The sequence below is a fragment of the Sander vitreus genome, chromosome 7, assembly GCF_031162955.1.
Source record: "Sander vitreus isolate 19-12246 chromosome 7, sanVit1, whole genome shotgun sequence".
NCBI classification, from domain to species: Eukaryota; Metazoa; Chordata; class Actinopteri; order Perciformes; family Percidae; genus Sander; species Sander vitreus.
Genome location: NC_135861.1, coordinates 28,139,289 through 28,161,320, shown reverse-complemented (window position 1 = coordinate 28,161,320; position 22,032 = coordinate 28,139,289). Strand labels below are relative to the sequence as shown.

The 22,032-nt window shown below is 42.7% G+C and overlaps 1 protein-coding gene across 4 annotated transcripts in view; it reads right to left on the bottom strand.

Annotated features, from left to right (window-relative positions):
* Nucleotides 1-22,032, bottom strand: part of plekhg5b (pleckstrin homology domain containing, family G (with RhoGef domain) member 5b) — a 91,231-nt gene that overhangs the window by 22,203 nt on the left and 46,996 nt on the right. For 3 of the 4 annotated variants that reach the window (XM_078255787.1, XM_078255789.1, XM_078255786.1), the window contains 6 exons: nt 13,068-13,209; nt 10,822-10,921; nt 10,522-10,582; nt 9,887-9,978; nt 9,305-9,441; nt 5,208-5,374 (listed from right to left, as the gene is read on the bottom strand). In XM_078255787.1, coding sequence (XP_078111913.1) covers nt 5,208-5,374; nt 9,305-9,441; nt 9,887-9,978; nt 10,522-10,582; nt 10,822-10,921; nt 13,068-13,209 — 699 coding nt within the window. Of the gene's footprint in view, nt 1-5,207; nt 5,375-9,304; nt 9,442-9,886; nt 9,979-10,521; nt 10,583-10,821; nt 10,922-13,067; nt 13,210-14,133; nt 14,369-22,032 lie in introns of all 4 variants that reach the window. The other variant, XM_078255788.1, reaches the window with a different exon arrangement.

Here is a 22,032-nt window from a genome sequence, read left to right as displayed (position 1 = left end):
ACAGCGTATACAGAAGGGGGATCCCAGCTTACAGATTTTAGTTTTACTTTGGTTAAAATGAACGCTGCAGCAAAACATGATTCCCGGATGAATGTGGATCTCATCCACTCAACAATGTCAAATACAGGATGTTGAGTTTTTTTTAATTTGAGGATATAAATGTGTTTTTCTAATTGCACACTGAAGCCATGCGGATTAAAAGTTGAACTTGTTTTAGGTCAATTGATAGACTGCTGGTATTGTAAGGGGAAGCGGTGCATTGTGGGAACTATCAGCAAGGTTGGAATGCGTCTTCGACCAATCGCAAAGCTTGGCCGAGGCTCCCCGTTGTGAAATAATCAAGTTGGATCATCAAAGCTCTCTGCAGCCTCTCACAATGCTGCCAGAGTCTATAAAATGTAACATGCACGCAATAAAAAACTTGAAATAGCCCATTGAAACAAAAGAGTAACTCTATACAGAAAAGGACAGGACTTGGCTGCGTTTCCTCTAAAGCCTGGCACAAGCCGCTGCCATGCCAGGCCATGAATCCGGTCACTAGGCAAATATCTGAACTTCTTTGAGCAAAGCCCTTGATTCCATAAAAAGCAGGCACGCATGCGTTTAATGGCGAGTGCCAAAGCTGCTGCCATAGAAACTCAAAGACCGCACTCGGTGCCCACATGTCCAAGTAGAGCTTTTGTCCTCCAAATAGCTTTCATAAAATATGGGCTGGCACCCAACACGGATCACCGGGGCTCTGCTGTCGAGTCTGTTAAAGACAAAAGTATCCAATAGACTTCAGTGAGCATGAGCTCTATGGCAGCAGGAGACTCTGACAGTGTAATAATGTACGAGTCATTCTCAAACACAAAGACAGAAAAATGTGGGGCAGCAACTCACGATTCTTTTTATTATTCAAACACTTCGGCTGAATACTTTCGATTAACCAATGTTGGCCTACAAAATATCCAATATGACATATTCATATTGATTGTTTTGCCTGACCAGCAGTCAAACATCCAAATATATTAGTAGTTAACTATAATAATACATTCCCTTATATATTTACTATAATAAAAGAAAGGGTAAATGTTGACATTTGAGAAGTTCAAACCAGGGATTTTTTTGCTTAAAAGATCCTCTCATAAAAAGACATAAAAAAAATACGCTGCTTTGAAAAAAATTATTTGTGTCCGATATATTTATCCACAAAAAAAGTACAAATACCTTGACAAAAATTCTTTAAAAAATTGCATCTTCTCCCTCATTGTTGAATCCAGACTCAATGAATATGCAAAACTGCCGGACGTCTCCTACTTCACTAAAAAGTTCATTCTCAATGTATGTGCACTTCAAGTTTCCACATCACACGTGTGTAAGTTGTATACAGGACCATGATTGGCTGTCACAAAATCCTGCACGTACATGTCTTCAGCTTTAGATTTAAGGTGAGTGCACAGAAACCTTCCCCCTTCAGCAGATAAAACAGCCTTCTGGCATCAAACTGCACAGCCACCATTCTGCACAGTGAAGCTCAAACATCCAAGTGAAGTCCCATTTTCTGTCGACTAATCGATGAATCAACCGATTGTTTTAGCTCCACAGAAATATCTTTTGTAACTCCATACAGCTATGGCGCAGAGTGCAACAGTGCAGATAACACTAACAGTCAGAAGCTCAATGTATGTTCACAGATATCCAACAGATGCAGCAGCTTCCATCAGAGCATCAGAAGCAGCACACCACTGCCCCCCTGAGGACATCACTCTCTCCACATTTCAGTCAATAAACCTGACAAGTCATTAGCATACTGCAGTGTGGCTACATTGTCATTCTTTGGCAAAATCCCTTGAAAGGAATCACAGTGTCGGTAGTTTTAAGGCACAAAAATAAATAAAATACGACAAATTCCACGCAGCGGCAGCAGGTCAGATACTGTATGACTAAAACTCTGCTTTCCTCAGCAACCTCCAGTGTTTATGCCTCGCTTAATGAGTAACCTCAGTGCCTCGCCCAAAGCAACGATGATATCAACAAGTCCGTTTACAGTGTGTGCACATACACACACGCACACACACAATTAAACTCACCTGGAAGTGGGTCTAGACTTGTCCCAAGGGTGTTTCCCAACCAATGACTTGTTTCAAGCACGTAACAGAGCAGCTGCTCACAAGCTCAAAGCCTAAACCTGAGCGAACGCCGAAAATGAGAAGACACTTCCCAAACGAAAACTACAGTTTGGGGCAGTTTATCACAAAGAGATTGGCACTTATACTTTAGGTTAAGACAGTGGTTCTCATCATTTTTTTTTCCAATGATGTACCAACACAAGACAGTTTTAATGGTAAATCAAGTGTAAACTAAAGAGGTGATCACCGCATCCATGAACACAGCAGCAGCGGCAGTGATGCAAACATCGCAGCACATAGAAGAGTGTTCATGTGTCCAGGATGTGATCCAATATGGAATGGATCGAGTTTTTGTTTTTAAAGACTTCATATCTGTAGTATGTAAATGTAGGCACTCGTGCTACCAGAGGGCCCGTGGATGACGGCATTATGGTGATTCAAGTTTGAGCAGCTGTTCAACATCTGGCAATAATACACGCCGGTGACAATACAACACAAACAAACACAAATCACTGGTCCTACGGGACCCGATGTTGCTAAGTAACCACTTTGCTCAGCTCCTCTTCAGTGACGGTACTGTCATGCAGAGGAAGCAATGTCAATTGTTCATCTATATCGAATTTTTATTATAAAATATTCAACTGTTGAACATTGTGTTACCGGTGTAGAGCAAGCCATCCCAGTGAGCCCAGTGAAGCTGTTGGAAATAAAGCTGCTATTCTCTCTGTAAATGGAATATCTTTGGGTTACGACGAAACAAGCTATTGTTCCGTTTGATACTCCTCTCCCCTAAACAGCGATTGTCCAATCATAGCTTAGCAACCATAAGTCGAAGAAGACACAATTTGCACATCCAACAATTCTTCCGTGTAGGCGCTTTGGAAAATATCACAGACTTGGAAAAAAAAATGTTTGTCTTTTTTTCCACACCCAAACGGAGAGCTTTGGTAACAACAACGCAAGTCAGTCTTATCGGTTAGGTAATAATAATAACAACAACAACAACTACAACAACTTTTGTTTATATAGCACCTGTCATGAAACCCAGGGCCACTTTACAGAGTTACTGTGGCTAAGCTAAGGGAGGTTGTAGGCTGTGGTAAACCGGTGGTGTTTCAGGAGTTTTCTTAAAAATGTCCAGGGATGTAGCTTTTCGAATATCTGCAGGGAGGGTGTTGCAGAGGGATGGGGCTGCAACACTAAAGGCTCTGTCTCCGAAGGTACAGAGTCTGGTGTGGGGCAGGCCAGTGTTTGAGGACTGCAGGTTTCGGGGTGGGGGTGTATGGATGGAGGTGGTCGGAGAGGTACTGTGGGGCCAGGGCATGGAGGGGTTTGTAGGTGAGAAGGAGAATTTTATATGTGATGCGGGACTTAATTGGGAGCCAGTGAAGGTGGATGAGGGCTGGTATGGACACACTGGGGCCTGTCTAGGGTTTTGCGGGGGACCCCAGACAGGACTCCATTGCAGTGGTCCAAACTGGAGGTTATGAAAGCATGAATGAGGGTCTCTGCCTGCATGTAGGGTTACATACCTTTCAGTAAACAGTTCCACCTCGTCTTCGCTCCAAGCTAATTAAATCCCTGCTCTTACTGTTCACCATTGTTGTTCTTTCTTCAAAATATGTTGTGTAGTTTGTACTTCTACATCCATGATATTTTTTTTTTTTAACAAAAGAGTAACAATCTGCTTCCTGTTTACGCAAAGTGTATGGGAATGGTCATGTGATATGCGTTGTCAGGCGTGTTAATTCATGGTTTTGAATTTTTTTCTTTTTTTTAAACGATCTCCGCCCACACACGCGTTTTAGCCATAGACTGTACGGTGTTAGCTCGGTAGCAGAACTAATCTTGCCGTGACTTCACGTGAAAACTATGAATATGGACGAAGATTAGTTCTGCTACCAGCTAAAACGTTTGAGTGGACGGAGATCATTTTTCTTTCAAAACGCTTTAAAAAAAAACATGAAAATGTCCGGTTTGGATATAGCCTGAAAATGCACTACAGTATAGCAAAAGCAACTAAGGTGGGCAGGGCATTGCAAACACTCAATGTGTCACTTCGGGCTCTGGGAACGGGTGAAGGACATTTTTTTTTCGCTAATCAAAATAAATAATCAACAGATAAAGCAATAATCAAAAATAATTGTTGGTTGCAGCTGAAGGGATTATGGGCCAACGTGTCTTATTGCTAAAACTAATCCAAAGAGGCATGCGGAAAGACAGCGTCATCACCTTTAAGAGCCAACAACTGCCCATGTCCCTGCCCGTGAGTTATTATGTGCCACAACATGAACCTGATGACTGTCTGCTCCGTTTCCACGCTCCATGTTTCGCAGCCGAGTGGATCCAGATCCTCCAGGTCTGAGCCAGCCTCTCAGCGTCCCTCATCATCAACAAAACAACCACTTCCTGTAGCTGCAGGAAGTGCTGAAGTGGCACAGAGAGTTTCTGAGTGAACTCATCACCAGCATATGAGACTCGAGGGTTTCATTTGGCAGCATCTCGCAGGCTGGCACGCACGTGCACGAGTGTGCACACAAAGACACACACACACACACACACACACACACACACACACAGCTGGCAGAAGACTGAAGCGGAAATCCCAAAAATACATTCCCAGGGTTGTGCTGGGCAGATAAAGGTAATGCAATACGATGAGGTCATGGTGGGATTACCGTGAGATACTACTCTGGCCCAAAGCATCATGGGAGTGAAGAAAGAGGAGGTGAAGTTATGGAAAAAAAAAAGTAAAGGGTGTGGCAAAACAGTGCGAGTCACTGGGTGTGTCTGTGTTTGTGTGTGGTTTAAAGGGGGGGGTTTATTTTTGGTTTGATGAGTCTGAGAGACAGTTGTGAGCTGCCGCGTCACAAATATAATGCCTTTTGTTTTATAAAATTCAAGAGCTTTTCATTGTTCTGATATAGCAATATGTATGTTGGTTTATAATATTTGTTTATGTTCGTCTTGTGTTGAACCCCAGGAAGAATAGTCTTCACCACGGTGATGACTAATGGGGATCCTTAACAAACAATGAGCAATATTATATCCACCGTCAAGTGATACTACCGTCCTGTTTGGCCACATGAAACTCACCAGCAGATCCACGCTTTCTCTGCGTCCCAGAGATCCGTGCTCCACCCTCTCGCTGCCTGGGGTGAGGATGTAGGGGCTCTGACCGCCAGAGGGCTTCATGTTGGGCAGACTGAGCGAGCGCAAGTCCTTCACACCCTGCTCCACCTTCAGCTCATCACCGAGCCGCGCTGAATAAAATAAACACAGAGAGGTTGAGCAGTCTGGGGAAAAAGGGAATCTTGTAAAACTTGCACAGCCCTCAAAAACCGTTATTTATTTATGATCTGTATGATTTATCACTATGGTCAAAATGTCCAGAAAATGCTTTCTTTTCCAGTTCACTTTTCTGTTTCGCTCTAAGCCACGCTTGCTGTTTTGTTCTTGAAGGTTTATTCCTTTAATAGGCTCCAATAAGTAACAAGAGGGAATAATACCAACCAAAACAGGACAAATGTGGACTTAAACCTGTAAGAAAATATTTCTTTGGCCACATAGGGGGCAGCAGAAACAAGTTTTTGACACAAAACGGACACTGATATGGCAAACTTGTTATCAAACTGTTATTCTATTTACACATCCAGCCGATGCAGAGCAACATTATAATCCATCCTGAGCCGTGTTTCTGTCCACCTGATGAATTTAAGTTTTTGGTCTCCAATAACTCCAGAGGGAAATGTCTGTCTCTTTAGCTGCTGAATGCTCCACTATGTCCATCCCCTAGTCACTAACTTTATCTGTCTGCTATTTGCTGCTGAGCAGGTAGCATTCAGCTTTTTCCATAAAAACGACGCTAAACAACAAGCTGTGTGAGTGAGCAAAAACATTAAAAGGTGCGGGCTATAAAAACCAAACCAATGAGCTGAAACACGATGAACTGCTTCATGTAGCTGAAGGGAACTACAGAGTGTGTGTGTGTGTGTGTGTGTCTGTGGCATTAAGTCCACACATCCTCAATGTATCTATATTCTTTTTCAGAGATTCCTTCTATAAGCCCCTAAGGGTTTTCTTAATCTCACCTGCACAATTTTCCTTTTCTTTTCCTTGTTGTGTTGCCTTGATTTTATTGCGCAAATAATTAAATAAATGAAAATGACTACGAGCGACACCTTTCACATACAAGTAGTTATGCTATCCATTGGGAATACAAAAATACTGATTATAGCTGCTTTAATATCTGATAAAGCTTAGGGAAAAAAAAAATAAAGATTTGATTGAAAGTGTTAACAATATAGAACAGAATATAAATTCTCAGTCATCGTCTGCATGAAAACCTCTTAACCCCGTCCGACCACGTGCCTGAACAGCTGTGGAGCGTTTGCCCTCGACCTCTGCGTTTCATATAACCTCAGGCTGCGGTCAAGAGGTACGCCTTGGGAGGGGGACAATTTCAAAAGAATAGCAATTAGTCATGGCATTGGATCTCTTTTATGGAAGGCTTAAATGGGCCTTTGATCCACAAACTGCAGCAAGTGGAACTGCAGCGATCTCAGAGCAGAGGCACCATCCCCCAGTTTCCACTGAGGCATCATGGGAAAGAAAGCTAGCAAGGTACCGGTAATCCTGCTGCTACTGCATTATTAAGATTGGGAATCTTAAAAGGCAGGGTTGGGAACTATTTCCAATGTACACTTTTATATATATATAGTTTGAAATGGTCTTTACACCCCGACAGCAATAAATAACTTCAGGGCTCTGAAAAAGGAGCGAAAAAGATCCGTCACCTGTAGCTGCTGTAATCCTGTAAAAATGCCCACCAATCACAGCCTCGCTGCCCGCTTGGAAAGAACCAATGAAATGCCTCCTCGCCCCGCTGCGCGTACTCTACCCCTCCCATGTACGAGCCTGAGCTCAGTGCGCGTTGGCGCCGCATTGCTTACAGTAGTCGTGTTTGTTTTAAACATTCATATGTCCTAATAGATAATATTAGGGTTACACTTTACTTGATGGTATGTAGATACAGAAGAGTGACATGATACTGTCATGAACGTGTCATAAACATTATAAATATATAACATTATAAACAAGTCATAAACGTTTATGACATAACGCTTCTTTTAGTAAGTGTCATTCGGTTTTTGTCATGACAAGTTAGGGTTCATGTGTCATGACTGTGTCATGTCACTCTTATGTAGATACCGTCAAGTAAAGTGTTACCAATATTAGCCGTTTGCTTACCGGTGAGTGAGACATGAAGTCAAATGTCGCTCCTTTCTCCGCTCTGCTCTGAAACAGCGATACAGCCCTGAGGGCAGGGTGAGGGGTTAGACGGAGCCCCGAGGAGATGCTACTTTCAACTTTTAAGATTGAGCTAAAAAAGGATACAGTCCACTCCTTTTTCCTCCTGGTCAGAAACACGGCCGGGAGAGGAAACTGGCCTCTGCCATCTGTGCTGCTCAGTCATTGTTAAAAAGGGACACAGATAAGAATGGCGTGACGTCTAAAACACACCGCGGTACAAGACTGAAAGGCTACCTATGAACAGCGTGAGACAACACGTTCTGTTGCAGCCATTTTCATTTATTTCGCCAGTTCATGGTGCGATTGTTTCATTAGAAATACGTTAGAAAAGGCAGACTCAACGACTCAAATGCTGACCAGCAGTTGTTGTCATTTATCAGCACACACTGAAAAATAAAACAATAGAGCAAAAGAAAAAAAGGTTCCAAAGAAAAGTGTTAATCCTTTCTTTCTTGGGAAAATCCTCTCCATTTCTCTGCCCAATGCAGAACACTTTACTTGTATTTAAACTATTATGCATGCATATAATGAACAAAAGATAAAAAACACAAATACAGCAAATAAACCTTAGTTTTGAAGACTAAAGATATAAATGAGCCCAGCGGTTCTTCTGATTTGCATAGTTGCAAGTGCAGCTAATAACATCTGATGCTGGGCTGCTTTGACACATGTTGCACATGACAGGAAATTAACGTGCAAAAGTGCAAACGAAAGACATTTCTGTTGCTGCTGCTGACATATTGGTTGAATAGAAGACACTTTTGGAAGTGTAAGTGAGAATATATTCTGCATGAGGAAGGCTATATGTGAGGGAATATTAGTTGAACAGCCAGATGTAACCTCAACAAAAAGATCAGTGACTAAACAAGTTCAAAATTAACCTGGGAGAATCTGACTCAAACTTTTAAACTCCTTTGACTAAATTATTGTTGTACGCAGATAATAATATATGTATAAAACGGCGACTTAATAATATTCTACTGGCTGCTTCAAACTTCTCGCACTGGACTGGACCTGCTGTGAGCCATTAACCCTCATGTTGTCCAAGTTTTTAAAGTTTCTATATCATAAATTTGGGTTTCTTTTAACCAAATTGTCCCCAAAATAACATGGATGGTTCCATAAGACGCTCCTCACAAAGGAAGTTAAGGATCAGATCTCTATTTTCATGGCATTTTGGGTTGTTTTTTTTATTTATTTAATTTTGTAGCATTATCCTGACTAAACTTTGACAGATCTGTGATTATCCATTACCTTCAATTCCTCTGATCTTAACCATTAGTCAAAATCATTCAGAATTTCTGCTTTTTTTCTTTTAACATTTCATATAAATGAGATTTATTGACCATGAATTCCAAAAAATAAGTGTAAAACTAGTGCAAATAAATAGGTCTAGTGGTGAATATACTGGTGTTAATGGAAAAAAAAGTGCCAAAAAACGTTGAAATAAGTGACAGAAACGTAAAAAAACCCCCCCAAAAAACAAGCATAACGTGGGGAAAAAGCAACAAACGAAAAGAAAGTGTCTAAAAGAGTGTTCACACTGTTTCTCTCTTTTATCTTTGAATAAAGAGTTTCTGTGAAGTAAGTTTATAACAAATCTCCTAATTTTTTACAATATTCTGTCCCGCTGGTGCTGAAGAGTTTATATAAGTCTGCCGTTTTCTGACCGCTTGGATCTGGATTGTCTCTCTCCCTCAATGTGTGTCCAATAAAACCGCACATTTCACACCTGCGTTTCTCTGAAGTGACATTTCAGACAGTCTGAGTCTGCAGTGATAAATCAGGCACCACGGCTGGATTATTGCAAGGTGGGGTTCATTCTGTGCTGTAATCCGTGTACGGGTTCCAGTGTGTGTTTTTTTTATATTTTTTTTTACCTTTGACTTTCAGGTAGTGTCCTCCGAAACGGTAGGCCTCAAAGTTGAGGGACAGCGGCGTGTTGGACTGATCCAGGAACAGGTCGACCCGGGACAGCTCAATGCCGTTCCTCTCAAACACCGGACCTAGAACCTCTCTGGTAACACAGAGAGAAAAGATCATTAGGGTTCACAGGGGTGGTAAAAAAAATAAATAAATAAATCGATTCATGTATGTATCGTGATTTTTTTCATCATATCAGTTTCTGGCAAAACAGAGCGAAAGCAGAAAATGCAGAAAATCCATGTTACGTTCTTCTTTACAAATGAAGTAAATGTCAGACTGACTGACACGTGATGAACAATTCGTTTTTAAGACATGTCTCATGATATATTGTCCCCAGAAGTGTATTATTCAACTTTTGGTTTCGTTAAAAGAAGGAAAAAAATCGCAATACTCAATATTATCGAATCGCAATACTTCTAGAATCGCAACAAATGAAAATCTCAATCGCCACCCACATATCATGAAAGCAGATCGTCCCAGCCCTAATGGTTGATGTCAAACTCTTGCAAAACATTGTATGTGTCCTCCTCTCTTACCTCAAGGTTTTCTTTTTCATCGCAGGTACAATTTCTGTGTTTATGTCCACGCTGAGATCAAACTTAAGGCTGAAGCACTCCTTACTGGGGTCCTGCAGGGGGAACAGACACACTGTTAGTTTACACAGGTGAGGCCCGCCCCGGGCTCGGGCTGTATGTGTGCTTTCAGCAGATCCACGGGGGGTGGGGGCTGCCTGACTCAGGCACACAGCAGCCTGGGAGATACTATTCCGTTATATCAGTGTTGCAGGGAAGAATGATGGCTGCTTTTGTGTTGCACAACTCTTTGCTTGTTTCGCACACCATTTGTGAAAACATATGGCTCTACAAATAACTCGGGAGTCACAAAACAAGTGACAAATACTGTTGACCCATATGATATAGAAAAGTAACGCACCCCCTGGGTTGATTTGAAGAAGGCCTTAGGGACGAAACGTTGTCAGAATAAATAGAGATACGCATATGGAGCCAGAGTGTGCGACACTTTTTTCTCATTTTCAAATACTGTTACACAACACAAATACACAAACATTTATGTGGAAAAAGCTGTAGACTCCTTCCAGGAAGTCTGGGGGTGGGGGGGATTTTTTATGTTGCACCCTGCCTGCAGCCCCTGTATCTGTATGATTACTTACATCAGTGTGCCGTCTCCGTGGCTTCTTTTTCACCAACTTCATCCCCCCTGTTTTATGCTCCCTGCACAAACAGTCACACACACACACACACACACACACACACACACATCATCATTATCATACCTTTTAACATATCCAACATATGAGGAACTGCTTGATGTGACCATGGAGACTCAAAGTGATCAAACTGTCATGACACACACGCATTTCATGGCTGTAATGTATCCTCCAGTGTGAAAAAGACAAGAGCTCTACTGACAGGCAGGAATACATGCACACTGTAACGGAAGGGTTACCGACCCGCGCTCATTGCTCCCCTCGTCCTCTTCCTCCAGGTCGGAGGGGGGGCTGGTGCGCGGGGGACAGGAGCGCGTGGACACGTTCCGAGCCAGGATGGAGGCTGAAAGTCAAGAAAACACAGCAGTCAACCCTTCTGCTGGATCACAACTACGGCAAACTTTAATATCAATCTTTCAATCTCTGCCGTAGAGCAGGGGCGTCAAACTTAATTTCACTACGGGCCACACCGGAAAGTGAGAATCACATCAAGGGCCAGACGTATAGTTTCTTGACATGCTTTTATTTCATCGAAAAAAAGTCAAATCGTTTTGACTGCATTATTGCAAGTCTCATTTAGCCTTCTCGCTTACAGTTTGCAAACATGAACACAATGTTAGGTTGACTGAATGAGGTGAAACTAAATAGTAACTGGTTGATTTTCTGGCTTAGTTAGGACTCAAGGTAAGTGAGAAATAAGTTTATTGTTATTATTATTTGGATGAACCAACCCTTTAATAACCATCACAACAGGAGTTCAGCTAGGGCGCCACGATATGAGGAAGGTATCTAATTGCGATTATTTTTGACTGATATTGCGACTGCGATATGATTCACGATATGATTTTGTATCATTATATATTCTGTATTTTTCATTGAAAAATATTCAAATTAAAAGTCTGTAGGATAGGATTTGTAGGCCGTGACGTCTCTGCAGCACCACAACACTTCATTCAGAATGGTTCGACACATATTTTGCCTTTAACAAATATAACCCCCCCCTTGCGATTTGGATATTGCACTAAAATTCAAAATTGTACATATGTTAAAGAACCCTCCCCACTCCCCCCCATCAGGAACAGCACCGGCCACTTTATAAAATACTCCTAGAAACACTTTTTTCTTTCATTTTATTTATATTTCTTGTTTTGTTTTCTATACCGTTTGGTTTTTGCCTTAATATTGCACTATTTAGAATGCATTTATTGTATTGTATACATTACTTATCGTTTATCTCCTGTACTTTGGGTTGGAGAGAAATGTATTTTCGAATTCTTGTGTCTGGCACATACTGCAGAATTGACAAGTACAGTGTTAAACAATCTTTTTTTTTTTTTACCCGTCTTCCCTGGATTTGTTTCAAGGATTTTTGCATCCATACGATCCAGGTGTAAATGACTCAACGCGCTACTTCATATTCCAGGCCTATAGGCAGAAACAGCGCTGTTTCTGCCACAGAAATTCACCAAAACACGGAGAAGAGTTAACTTCCCATCATAACATGACTAGCTAGACTAACCATCTCTTAATACATCCATGGACTATAATAACTTTCACCACTCCTCATTTTATAAAGGCCTCCGCAAGGAAATCTTTGTTTACATTGTATAATGTGCTGTCGGATTGCTTTTTATTTTGCAATTCTGTCTGCCATCGGACATGACTGCAGCGGGCTAGCTGGCAGAGCTAACGTTAGCGCGCTAACGTTAGCTCTGCTAACTAGCTAACATCGGCAGTCAAACAAACATCAATGATCCAATGTCTTTTTGATAATCTACACGTTTTTCTTGCAGTAGCTTTTCTACAATAAGCCGTGGTAAAAGTTACTATAATCCGTTCAACGAGTTGATAAGCAGACAGATTAGCTAGCTAGCTTCCACTTTATAAACAGCTAGCTAACCATAGCGGCTAACGTTAACGTTACGTCGCTGCTGTAGCGGTCAGCTACTTTAGCGATGTTTAACGTTAGCTACATAACGTTAGCAATATATCTTGTGTAGAATCCAGGACCGGCAGAGGGAAGTGTCAGGGAGCAGAGACAAACTATTTAGCTAGATGAAGTGAGCTGGTCTGATCATTGACATGGGATACGCTTGCTTAGTTTCACCGCAGTCGTGTGTGGTCGTGCACTAGTGCGGGACTGCAGGTACGAGGTCGAGGGGTGTGGTGATGACATCATCGATACGATAAATAGCCATCCAGACAAAGCCAAAAGAGAGCCGTTTTCGAATTTTTTCACCTTGGGACCCGGTTTCAAAAAAGTGCGTTTTCAGGCAGTGCATTTACTGGATTCATGTGGACGAGGGCCCCAAACGATGCTAAAAATGTGCGTTTGCACCAAAAAACGTCTCCATGTGGATGGCCCCTTAGACAACAATAAACATTCAGTGTCTTTGATATTTACACAGTAAGATCCTGTGATGATGCAATGGGTATGACATCACTGTGAGAGGGGGGGTTACCCAAATAAAGAAACAAAGCGCATTTACCTTGAGGTTGTAAGTCAAATCGGGGGTGCCGATCAAAGTGCATGTTGTCTGTGTTCTCTGAGTGGCTGTGCGAGTCACATGACTCGCACAGGTGAAGGGGGCTTTTGTTATTCAGGTCTTGGCAGTCTGGGTGGTGGCAAACCTAAACGCAGACACAGAGGAGGAAAACGAGGACAAAAAAGGAGAAAGTTAGATTACATAACTGCCAAGTACACAAAGTCCCTGCCTTAAAATACAAACAAAAAAACATTTCGGAAAGACTGGGCCAAAGTGAAAATGGTAAAACAGTCACACACACATTTACAATAAACAGCTCCCTGGCTGACTATTGTTTCTGCCACAATTAAATATCCACAGAGGCTGCCAGGGGCATTCCTGAGGTTTGGTGACTCCCACCTTCCCGCCATCTGTCCCCTCTGTGGGATGACAACTAATTGGACTTAAAGTTAGTTTTTCACCTTGTGTGCTGATCTGGGACCAGCTTACCCTCCGTAATCGTGAAACAACGAAACTGACCACAGGCCAGTTAACTGGGCTTCCAGACCGCATAGCTCCAAAAGCTCCAGAGCCGAGGCGACAGGCAGCAGAAGGCTGCAGGATTAAGGATTTCTCTGTCTCGGCCCAGACAGATCCGAATACCCCCCCCACTGCTGCTCTTTCCCTCACCTCAGGAGTGTCCCCTCTCCACCCTGTGTCCCCCAGCACCATCACCCACACCCTGCTCAGGAAGCGAGGATGTATGGGGAGATACAATGGCGGTCCTGCTAATGTACTTCCTGTCATTGTTCCCATGTACTCAGGAGGAGCAGCATGTCTGTGCATATGTGTGTGTGTGTTTGTAAATGTGTGCACAACAGGGGTTTGAGTCCAGCTTTCATGTAAACAAAACAACTGTAGATATGCAAAAGTTAAGACGTCATCTCCTCAATAAAAACACTTTTATATAGGCCTGTCTGAAGTAAATATACTGCCACATGCTCTAGCTACACATAACAAAGTTTAAGTACAATCCAGTAACTCAGATTTCAATACAAATGACTCTCCGTCTCCTCTCCTGGTACTCTACCGTCATATTCTGCAGATTGGAGTATGAGTCTCCCCCACTCCTGCAATCCGGCTCCATATCCATGCCAGCAGGCACCCAGGAACCCAATAAGCATCCAATTTGCCACTGTGCTGGCCTGCTTATTCACTCTGCACTGTCCCCCACGTCAAGCCACACTGACGAGCTGCCTTATTAATCCACTCCTCTCAATGTCTAGCCAGGTATAATCGCAGACTTTAAGGAGCAGGTTGCAGGGCTGGAGGGGGACAGAAGGAGGGAGGGACGGAAGGAGGGATAAGGTTATGGGAGGGTGAGGAGTCCCAGTAAAGATATAAACCCAAGGCAGGAAGGAAGAAGAGGAAGAAGAAGAAAAAAAAAGGTCCATCCAGAAGCTATTCTGAAGTATAAAGCCCCCCTAATCTTGCAGCCTAATTGGTGCCTGTGCTCTGTCAAAGCCATCCGATGGTCCTGCTGCGATTAAACAGCCTGGCTATGAGCGCCACAAGTCAGGGTCTTCTCCTCTGCCACCACCAGCACTGACTCCTCCCTTTCTCTCATGCACCCATGGTCATTATATCCAGACAAAGCCACCAACCAACCAGGGAGAGGTTTTAAATAGAAAGAGACTGAGAGAATGGCCTTGTTTACTGTGACTGGCTCTCCTCCAGTACGAACAACTGCATTCTAGGATAATTCCAGTGTATTACAACTTGTATGTTGTTAACTAATTCTCATAGTTGTAGCTCATTTCTATCAGTCACGATAGCGTCAAGAATTCAGTGAGAAATCGATTCTTTTAAACACTCCCCAAAGTCACTGCACAACAGTGTAAAAATAGTAAAGTAGTTGCTGAGATCTGGGGACACGGTGGCACCACTACAACAATGTGTGATATGGCAAGAAATGTATACGGCAGCCAGACCACTCAAATGTTATTATTACTGATAGGAATAACGGCCAAATCTATCAAAATAAGATCTGCAGCCACGTCAGTGGCTCCGTGGCTCTGGACTGTAGACAGACTGTACTGCGGCACCTAAATGCTAGTGTCATCTGTTTGCATGCACACAATGACAATGCTACTCAGTTACTCGCTGTCACTACAGTCTTCATTTATCCTCATTTGGCACTCCTGGTTGGTGTAGGAGCCCGGTTGCGGTTAGCACAATGTCTCTTTGTGCCGCTCTATGCCAACTTAAGTCACACAGAACAACTATGACTTGTTTACCCACCCCCTGCTGCATATCTGATGTATTTACACACATATCTGATCCATTGCCATTACTGCACCATGTTAATTATTCGAATAGTCGACTATTCTGTGAAACCCCTAGTCTGGAACAAGTGGTGTGTTCTGTGTTTTGTTTTTTTTAAACAAACTGAGGTCCTGTTCAGTCTTGTGCTCACTGAGTAATGACTACAGCAAAGGAGGATAATGGAAAAAAGTGTGAAAACTCAATCGTTGCAGTTGATGACATATATGACAAGTTGCAGGTACAGAGAAGTAAAGTGTCTCACCCCCGACTGAGTCACTGAGCTTGATTTACCACAGAAGGACCATGCTGCCAAAGAGACAGCTTCAGGGCAGAAGCAAACAAGTCACAGAAATCTGTTACAACATTGCCTACATATGCCTCTCTGAAATCAACGTCAACGCATGTGCGCGCACATTTTGGTGCAGCAGAGTCAAAAGTCCCATCGCACAGAGGTGCTATGTTCTCCATGAGGTGTGGAGACAGACGGCCGGGCCAGAGAAATACGAGCAAATCAGATGCCATATTTAGACAATAGGTCTTCCTCACTATCAAGTTGTGGCGTTCACATTCCAGCTGAAAATATCTGACGCTTTAGCCAAGACAAACGAGTGCATCACAGGATGAAGAAAAGGCTCAAAAAGCACCAAACGGAAAAAAAACCTCAAACAAAGCGTGTAATCTTACATCAAAGACAGATACCTGAAAATATGACCCTAAAATAACTTTAGCTCAGGATATGTGCAACAGGGATTTTTGCAATACTAAACATTCCTATCAGTGAGAGGGATGATTGATACGTGGGCACGAGGACGACCAGACTCATGCCTGTTTCTGGATCAGTTTTCCTAGAACGAAGAGGAGTGCGAGAGTGAAACTGACTGTAAGGGAATGTGAGCGTGCAGGACAGCTGACAGGAGGCCACGCGTGCCTCATACTGAGTGTATGATTGCTGTGATACAACATGTGTCATGTGTGTGTGTGTCGCGTGTGTCTGGCCGGATTAGCGGAGAGGTTTGGGGGGCACAAGTGACTGTAGATGAACACACACACACAAAGCCCCACCTTCATCCCCCTCCCCAACAGCTGAAAACACAGACTGACCCCACGGCGGCCCTTTGTCTTGGCTTAGCACATCCAATGCCACGTGGCACCTGCTTATGCACCCTTGTTCTCTCACACACACACACACACACACACACACACAAGCTGGAGTGTATTTCCATTCTTGGCCAGCGTTCTCTGTCATCCATGAGCAGCACACGAGTCGCTCAGCTGTAATAAAGGTATTCTTGCGCGGAAGTATATAAGTGACGTCTTCTTTATTTTTAAAGATTTTTTTTTTTGGGGGGGGGTTTCATGGCCTTTTAATTGACAGGATTGCTTGAAGACAGGAAAGGGGAGGTAGAGAGAGAGCAGGGGGATGACATGCAGAAAAAGGCTGCGGGCCAGATTCGAACCCGGGGCCATGCCTACATGGGGCGAACACTCTGGGTTGCCCCATGATTGAAGTCTATTGAGGTGAATCAGGATTCTTACCTTTACCTTCATCCTTCAACCTCGGCACGCAACATATGAAGGCAACACACTTTAAAGCACTTACTGCACCCACTGGCACTGACTAACGTCACACAGCTGATGCTAAAGACATTAAAACTGGGGAACCATTATTAACTTCAGATTCAAATGTCTTAAACATGATTTATAATTAAGGATGGGACTTGTGGCTTTTGGAGCAACAGCCTGGCAGTTCAGTTTGGCTGCGACATCCTCACCACTGTCACACAATTTTGTCTCCCAAGGACAATTTCTTTAATACGTTTGGACTGCCTGATGCATCCTCGCTGGGAACAGGAAAATCTGTGGGTAATCAGTCTCGGTGTATGAAATTATATGACGCATTGAGGAAAAGGCTGCAGATACATTCAAACTCGGATTACAGATCTGATTCGATGGGATACAGTGTTCATCGATCACACGGCTGCTTTGAAGAGCAGGCAAAGAATCTGCTCAGTAATGATCTCTCGATCTCCAAAACTATGCTGGATCAGACCTCCTATCCGTTTCCAAATTTACTGCATTCCTCCCCCCCCTGCCCTAAAACCACATTCAGCCCTCCTCCGGAACAGCTTGTCCTGCCAGAGCACACCTAGCACTTGTGTAATAGCATGCATCACCGTGTGCATGCGTGCGTGTTTGAAGAGTGAAGAGGGGGGGGTGTATGTGAACCGTAGGCTGCAGTTTCTCTCACAGCCAAGTGCCATGGTGTATCTTCAGAGAGACAACAGGCTTTCCTTGTTCCGTTGTGTAAAGCTTGATAGAGTTCAATAGCATTTTATCGAAATCCGAATCACTTATCAAATCTAATTAGGTTACGTTTTCAACACCTGTAAGTAACTGAAATTCAAAGATTCAATTTTGAGCCGTACCGCAGCTTGTTGGCAGGTTTTTAGTGATTTTAGCAAAAAAGCTGAAAACGAGATGAGCAGAACAAAATATGGAATACTGATTAAATGCATTAGGACACATGGAAATAACAGCTGTATCCTGACTGACTCTTACACTTTGTCTCTAGTGTCGATGAAGAACTGTTTTGATAGGATATGATTCCCCTGATGCCGACATAATGCAGTCAGCTAGATTATTTCTGTAGAGAAGAGGAACCACTCTGTTGTATTGAACTACAAAACATACAGTTGCAAAACTTTGTCCTTGTGTAGCCCCATTGGTCCCGGATGGTTCCCATAGAAAAGCTCACAAAAGGTGAGATTTATGCTTTTATTGGAGAGAGAAAAGACTTTAAGGACGAGGACTAAGTGGTTGGTTTGGCAAATGTACATCTGGTTAAAGAGCAGCGCAGTCACTTCCCTGAGCTTTTCTACGGGAACAATCGACCCAGCTAGGCCCAGTCCAGACACCAGCTTGAAGAGAGCACATTAACCAGACAGTTTTATTTTAGACATGATGGAATCAACTAGGGATGCACCGAATCCAGATTTTTGGGGTTCGGCCGAATACCAAATCCACTAGGGCTGAATGATTTTTGAAAATAATCTAATTGCGATTTTCTTTTGCCAAATATTGCGATTCGATCATTGTTTTAAGTTCTTTGTCTTCTGTATTATTCAACAAAGACAAACAATAAATCATTTTATAGTATGAACAACACACAATTACACACTAGACCGTTAAATAAGTATATATATATATACATATACATACATATATACATATATATACACACACACACACACACATATATACACACACACACACACACACACACACACACACAGTGTATTTCTTTTACAGTGCACAGAGAGGAGCTGTATCCAGCCCCTCATCAGAAGTTGCGTGCCGTGTACATGACACCGTCAACGTTGCACTTGCTCAGAGAGGCTATCGTTACGTTAGCTAGTTGCTGGTGTTCTTGCCGTGGGATTAACTGTACTAATAAAACTGTTGAAACACCGCGGCCACGCTGCTGTGAAAGCTCCCCGAACGTCATTTATCAGAGTCTGGTTGTTACCCCTCTCAGTGGCAGCTCCTCCACTCCATATCTTTATAACGGAGCTAACCGCTAACTGGAGCTAACCGCTAATCAGAGCTAATCGTTGCTAACCGAGCCTTCAGTTCTGCGTGCCTGTATCCATTAACTGCATGTATGGACTCGAGCCCGAATAAAACCCTTCATTTTATTAAAATGGCTGTAAAAGTTTTAAACTACAACTCAGTTGTTTGAATGACAGACATCTGCTCAAGGTACGGCGTAGCGTTAGCCTTTGCGATTAGGAAATCGCGTTTTAACATATCGCGATATTATCGCAAATGCAATTAATCGTTCAGCCCTAGAATCCACTGGTTAAGATTCTGCCGAATCCAAAACTGAATACCGAATCCTACTCCCATCCTCAGTCCATTACACATTAATGTATGTAATGTACCTAAAGTTGCTGCATTTTGGCTGCTGTCTGTAGATTCCTTCATGCACAACTCATATTCTTTCGGAGGTTTCATACTCAAATGTTTTAACAGCGGCGATGTTGTGTATTGTTTAGGGTCCTTGCCACCACGAGACAAATCGGCATTGCAAATTGAACACGTAGCTGGACTTGAGCGCCGTCTTTTGACTGAAAGTACTGCCAAACAACACTTCTTCTGTTCACGAGTTCCATTTTCACTTTCTCACAGCCTACTGTATTGAACGGTCCACCTACGTAAACACATTCCCATAATCTACGGCGGCGTCATTACGTCGACCAGCGTAGCGCGCGTAGTGCAAGCGCAGGGTTCGGTAGAAATAAATTCTAAGGTTCGGCAGAAACCGAACCCCGTCAAAAAGCCCAATATTCGGCCGAATCCGAACCCGAATCCTGGGTTTGGTGCATCCCTGGAATCAACGTTAATATAATCTGATGTTGGTGATTTTTTATCAGTGCAAGCAACGCTCAGTGCATGCTCAAAATGAGATGCAACGTTTTTTACATTGCGCTTGTCTAATAACAAAGAGGAAGGAGAGCTAAATAGGAGATTTGTTGGCATCAGAGCTTAACAAATCTAAGTAACGAGGACTGCTTCCAAAATGGAATCGACTCTTGGAAACCAACTCTACTGTACCGGTGGGGAAAAAAATCGTCTATTGTGATTTTTTATTTTTTTAAGTTTTAAAATCGATTCTTTTCCCTAGAATCAATATTTTTTTATACCAATGATTCACCTACATATTTTCTGTTTATACGGTACCGCTGACGTTGTCTACATTATCAGTTTTCTGACTGAAAGCAGAAAATGCAGAATGGAGAATGTATTGCTCCATAACACACACACACACACACACACACACACACACACACACACACACACACACACACAGCTGTTTGTCATAGTGGTGCCCACACCCACAGAGCAAACTCTATTCCCCGTCATTGTTCCAAGCGACCATCATCAGCCTCCACTCACACTTACACACACACACACACTATAGAAAACATGAAATCAAAGCAAACCTGAATCAACACACAACACAACAGTGTGATTAATGCATCATATTGGGGACAATGGAGGACACCGTTTGGTTAAGTTGAGCTCAAACCGTGTTGTTTGGGCCAACAAACTGTCCGACGCAGAAAGGTCTCAGTCTTTGTTGAGACTGCGGGTGACATCCAGCTACACTGTGTTTAATTACCCGGGCCAACTTTAATGTTTACCATTACTCCACTCTTACAGAAAAACCAGTCTTTTGAAAGGTCCTGTCCTAACACGAAAGTCATCACTGATTTGGCAACTGGAGGAGATTGTCCTCAGCAGTAAGTTATGTTAGCGTTGACGCCGCTCCTCATCAGTCACGAGGGGCTGGAGGAGTCGGCACACATAGCTTCAAGTCAACCTCTAGTCTCGCCCCATCTTTTCTTTCAAAAAATAATAGATTTATTTGATATGGCACCTCTTACAGACAAAGTCACAATGTGCTTCCCATGAAATGTTGTTAAAATAAGACTCAAACAGTAAAATGAGCAAGCAAAAGAGAAATAAAATACCAATGGGAAATAAAAAATGAAAGACTGAAAAACACAGAATTACAAACGTGAGACAAAAGCCAGTTTAAACACGTTGAGTCTTCAGCTGCTTTTTAAAAGCATCAACAGAGACCACAGAACGTAAGACAAAAAAACAACAACAAAAAAACAAACAACAGCCTGGCCTGTTTTCTCTCACCAAAACACACCAAAAATGCATCCCAATGAACACACCTACGCACGAAATTGATTGGTTAGCAACCAGACAAGGCAGAGTCATGCACCGTCTTGTTCAAATAATCAAAGTGCAGTGAAGTCAAACATCCAGACAGACTTTGGTGAGAGCAACTCATACCCGTCTATAACCTCAAACTAATCAAAGACAACCCAAACCTCAAGACACAAGTACACATCATCAGTGGTTCATCGTCTACGGCCAATGGGAAGACAACTACTCGTCTCATTTCCAGACTAATACAATAATGTTCTGACCTCTGACCTGTGCATACATCAATACAGTACAGACCAGAGTGCATAGACTATACAAGCACAGTTGTACCAAACCATGTCTTATGCAAATAAAGCTAAATATTTCACAAGCTCATTTTACTGTAGTCTCGCATTGCCAGACCTTCCTCCACAGCGCTGCGGAGGAGGGTCTGGCTAGTCCACACAGCATTCCAGGATGGGAGAAAAACATGCTCTGGTTTATTGACATTTCTTTAAACCAATCACAATCGCCATGGGCGGCGCCAAGCGTCAAACGGAACCACGGTGCCGCTGCCAAATAGCCTCAGGAAGGAACTTGTTTTGGTGGAACGTGTGTACGTTCAAAAGTTGTTTTAGTCGTGTAACAGAAATGTCAGATTGGATTGAAATGTTTGGCTTTTTTAATTTTCTTAATCAATTAAAACATTGTTATTTAAGTTGTTGCAAAATAACAGTATTAATGCCGATATGTTAGAGGTTGCAAGAGGAAGCGGTTTGGGGTTATTAAACTGCTGGAGGGTTCAAATAAGTATAGAGAATGAGATTGCGTCACTGTTTAGTAGCCTTTAAGAAGGAGAAGATGCGTTTTGCCAGATTATATCAATATTGTATAACGACACCCATCTTCTTAACCCACCAATCAGACGCTGTCAGTTACGTTC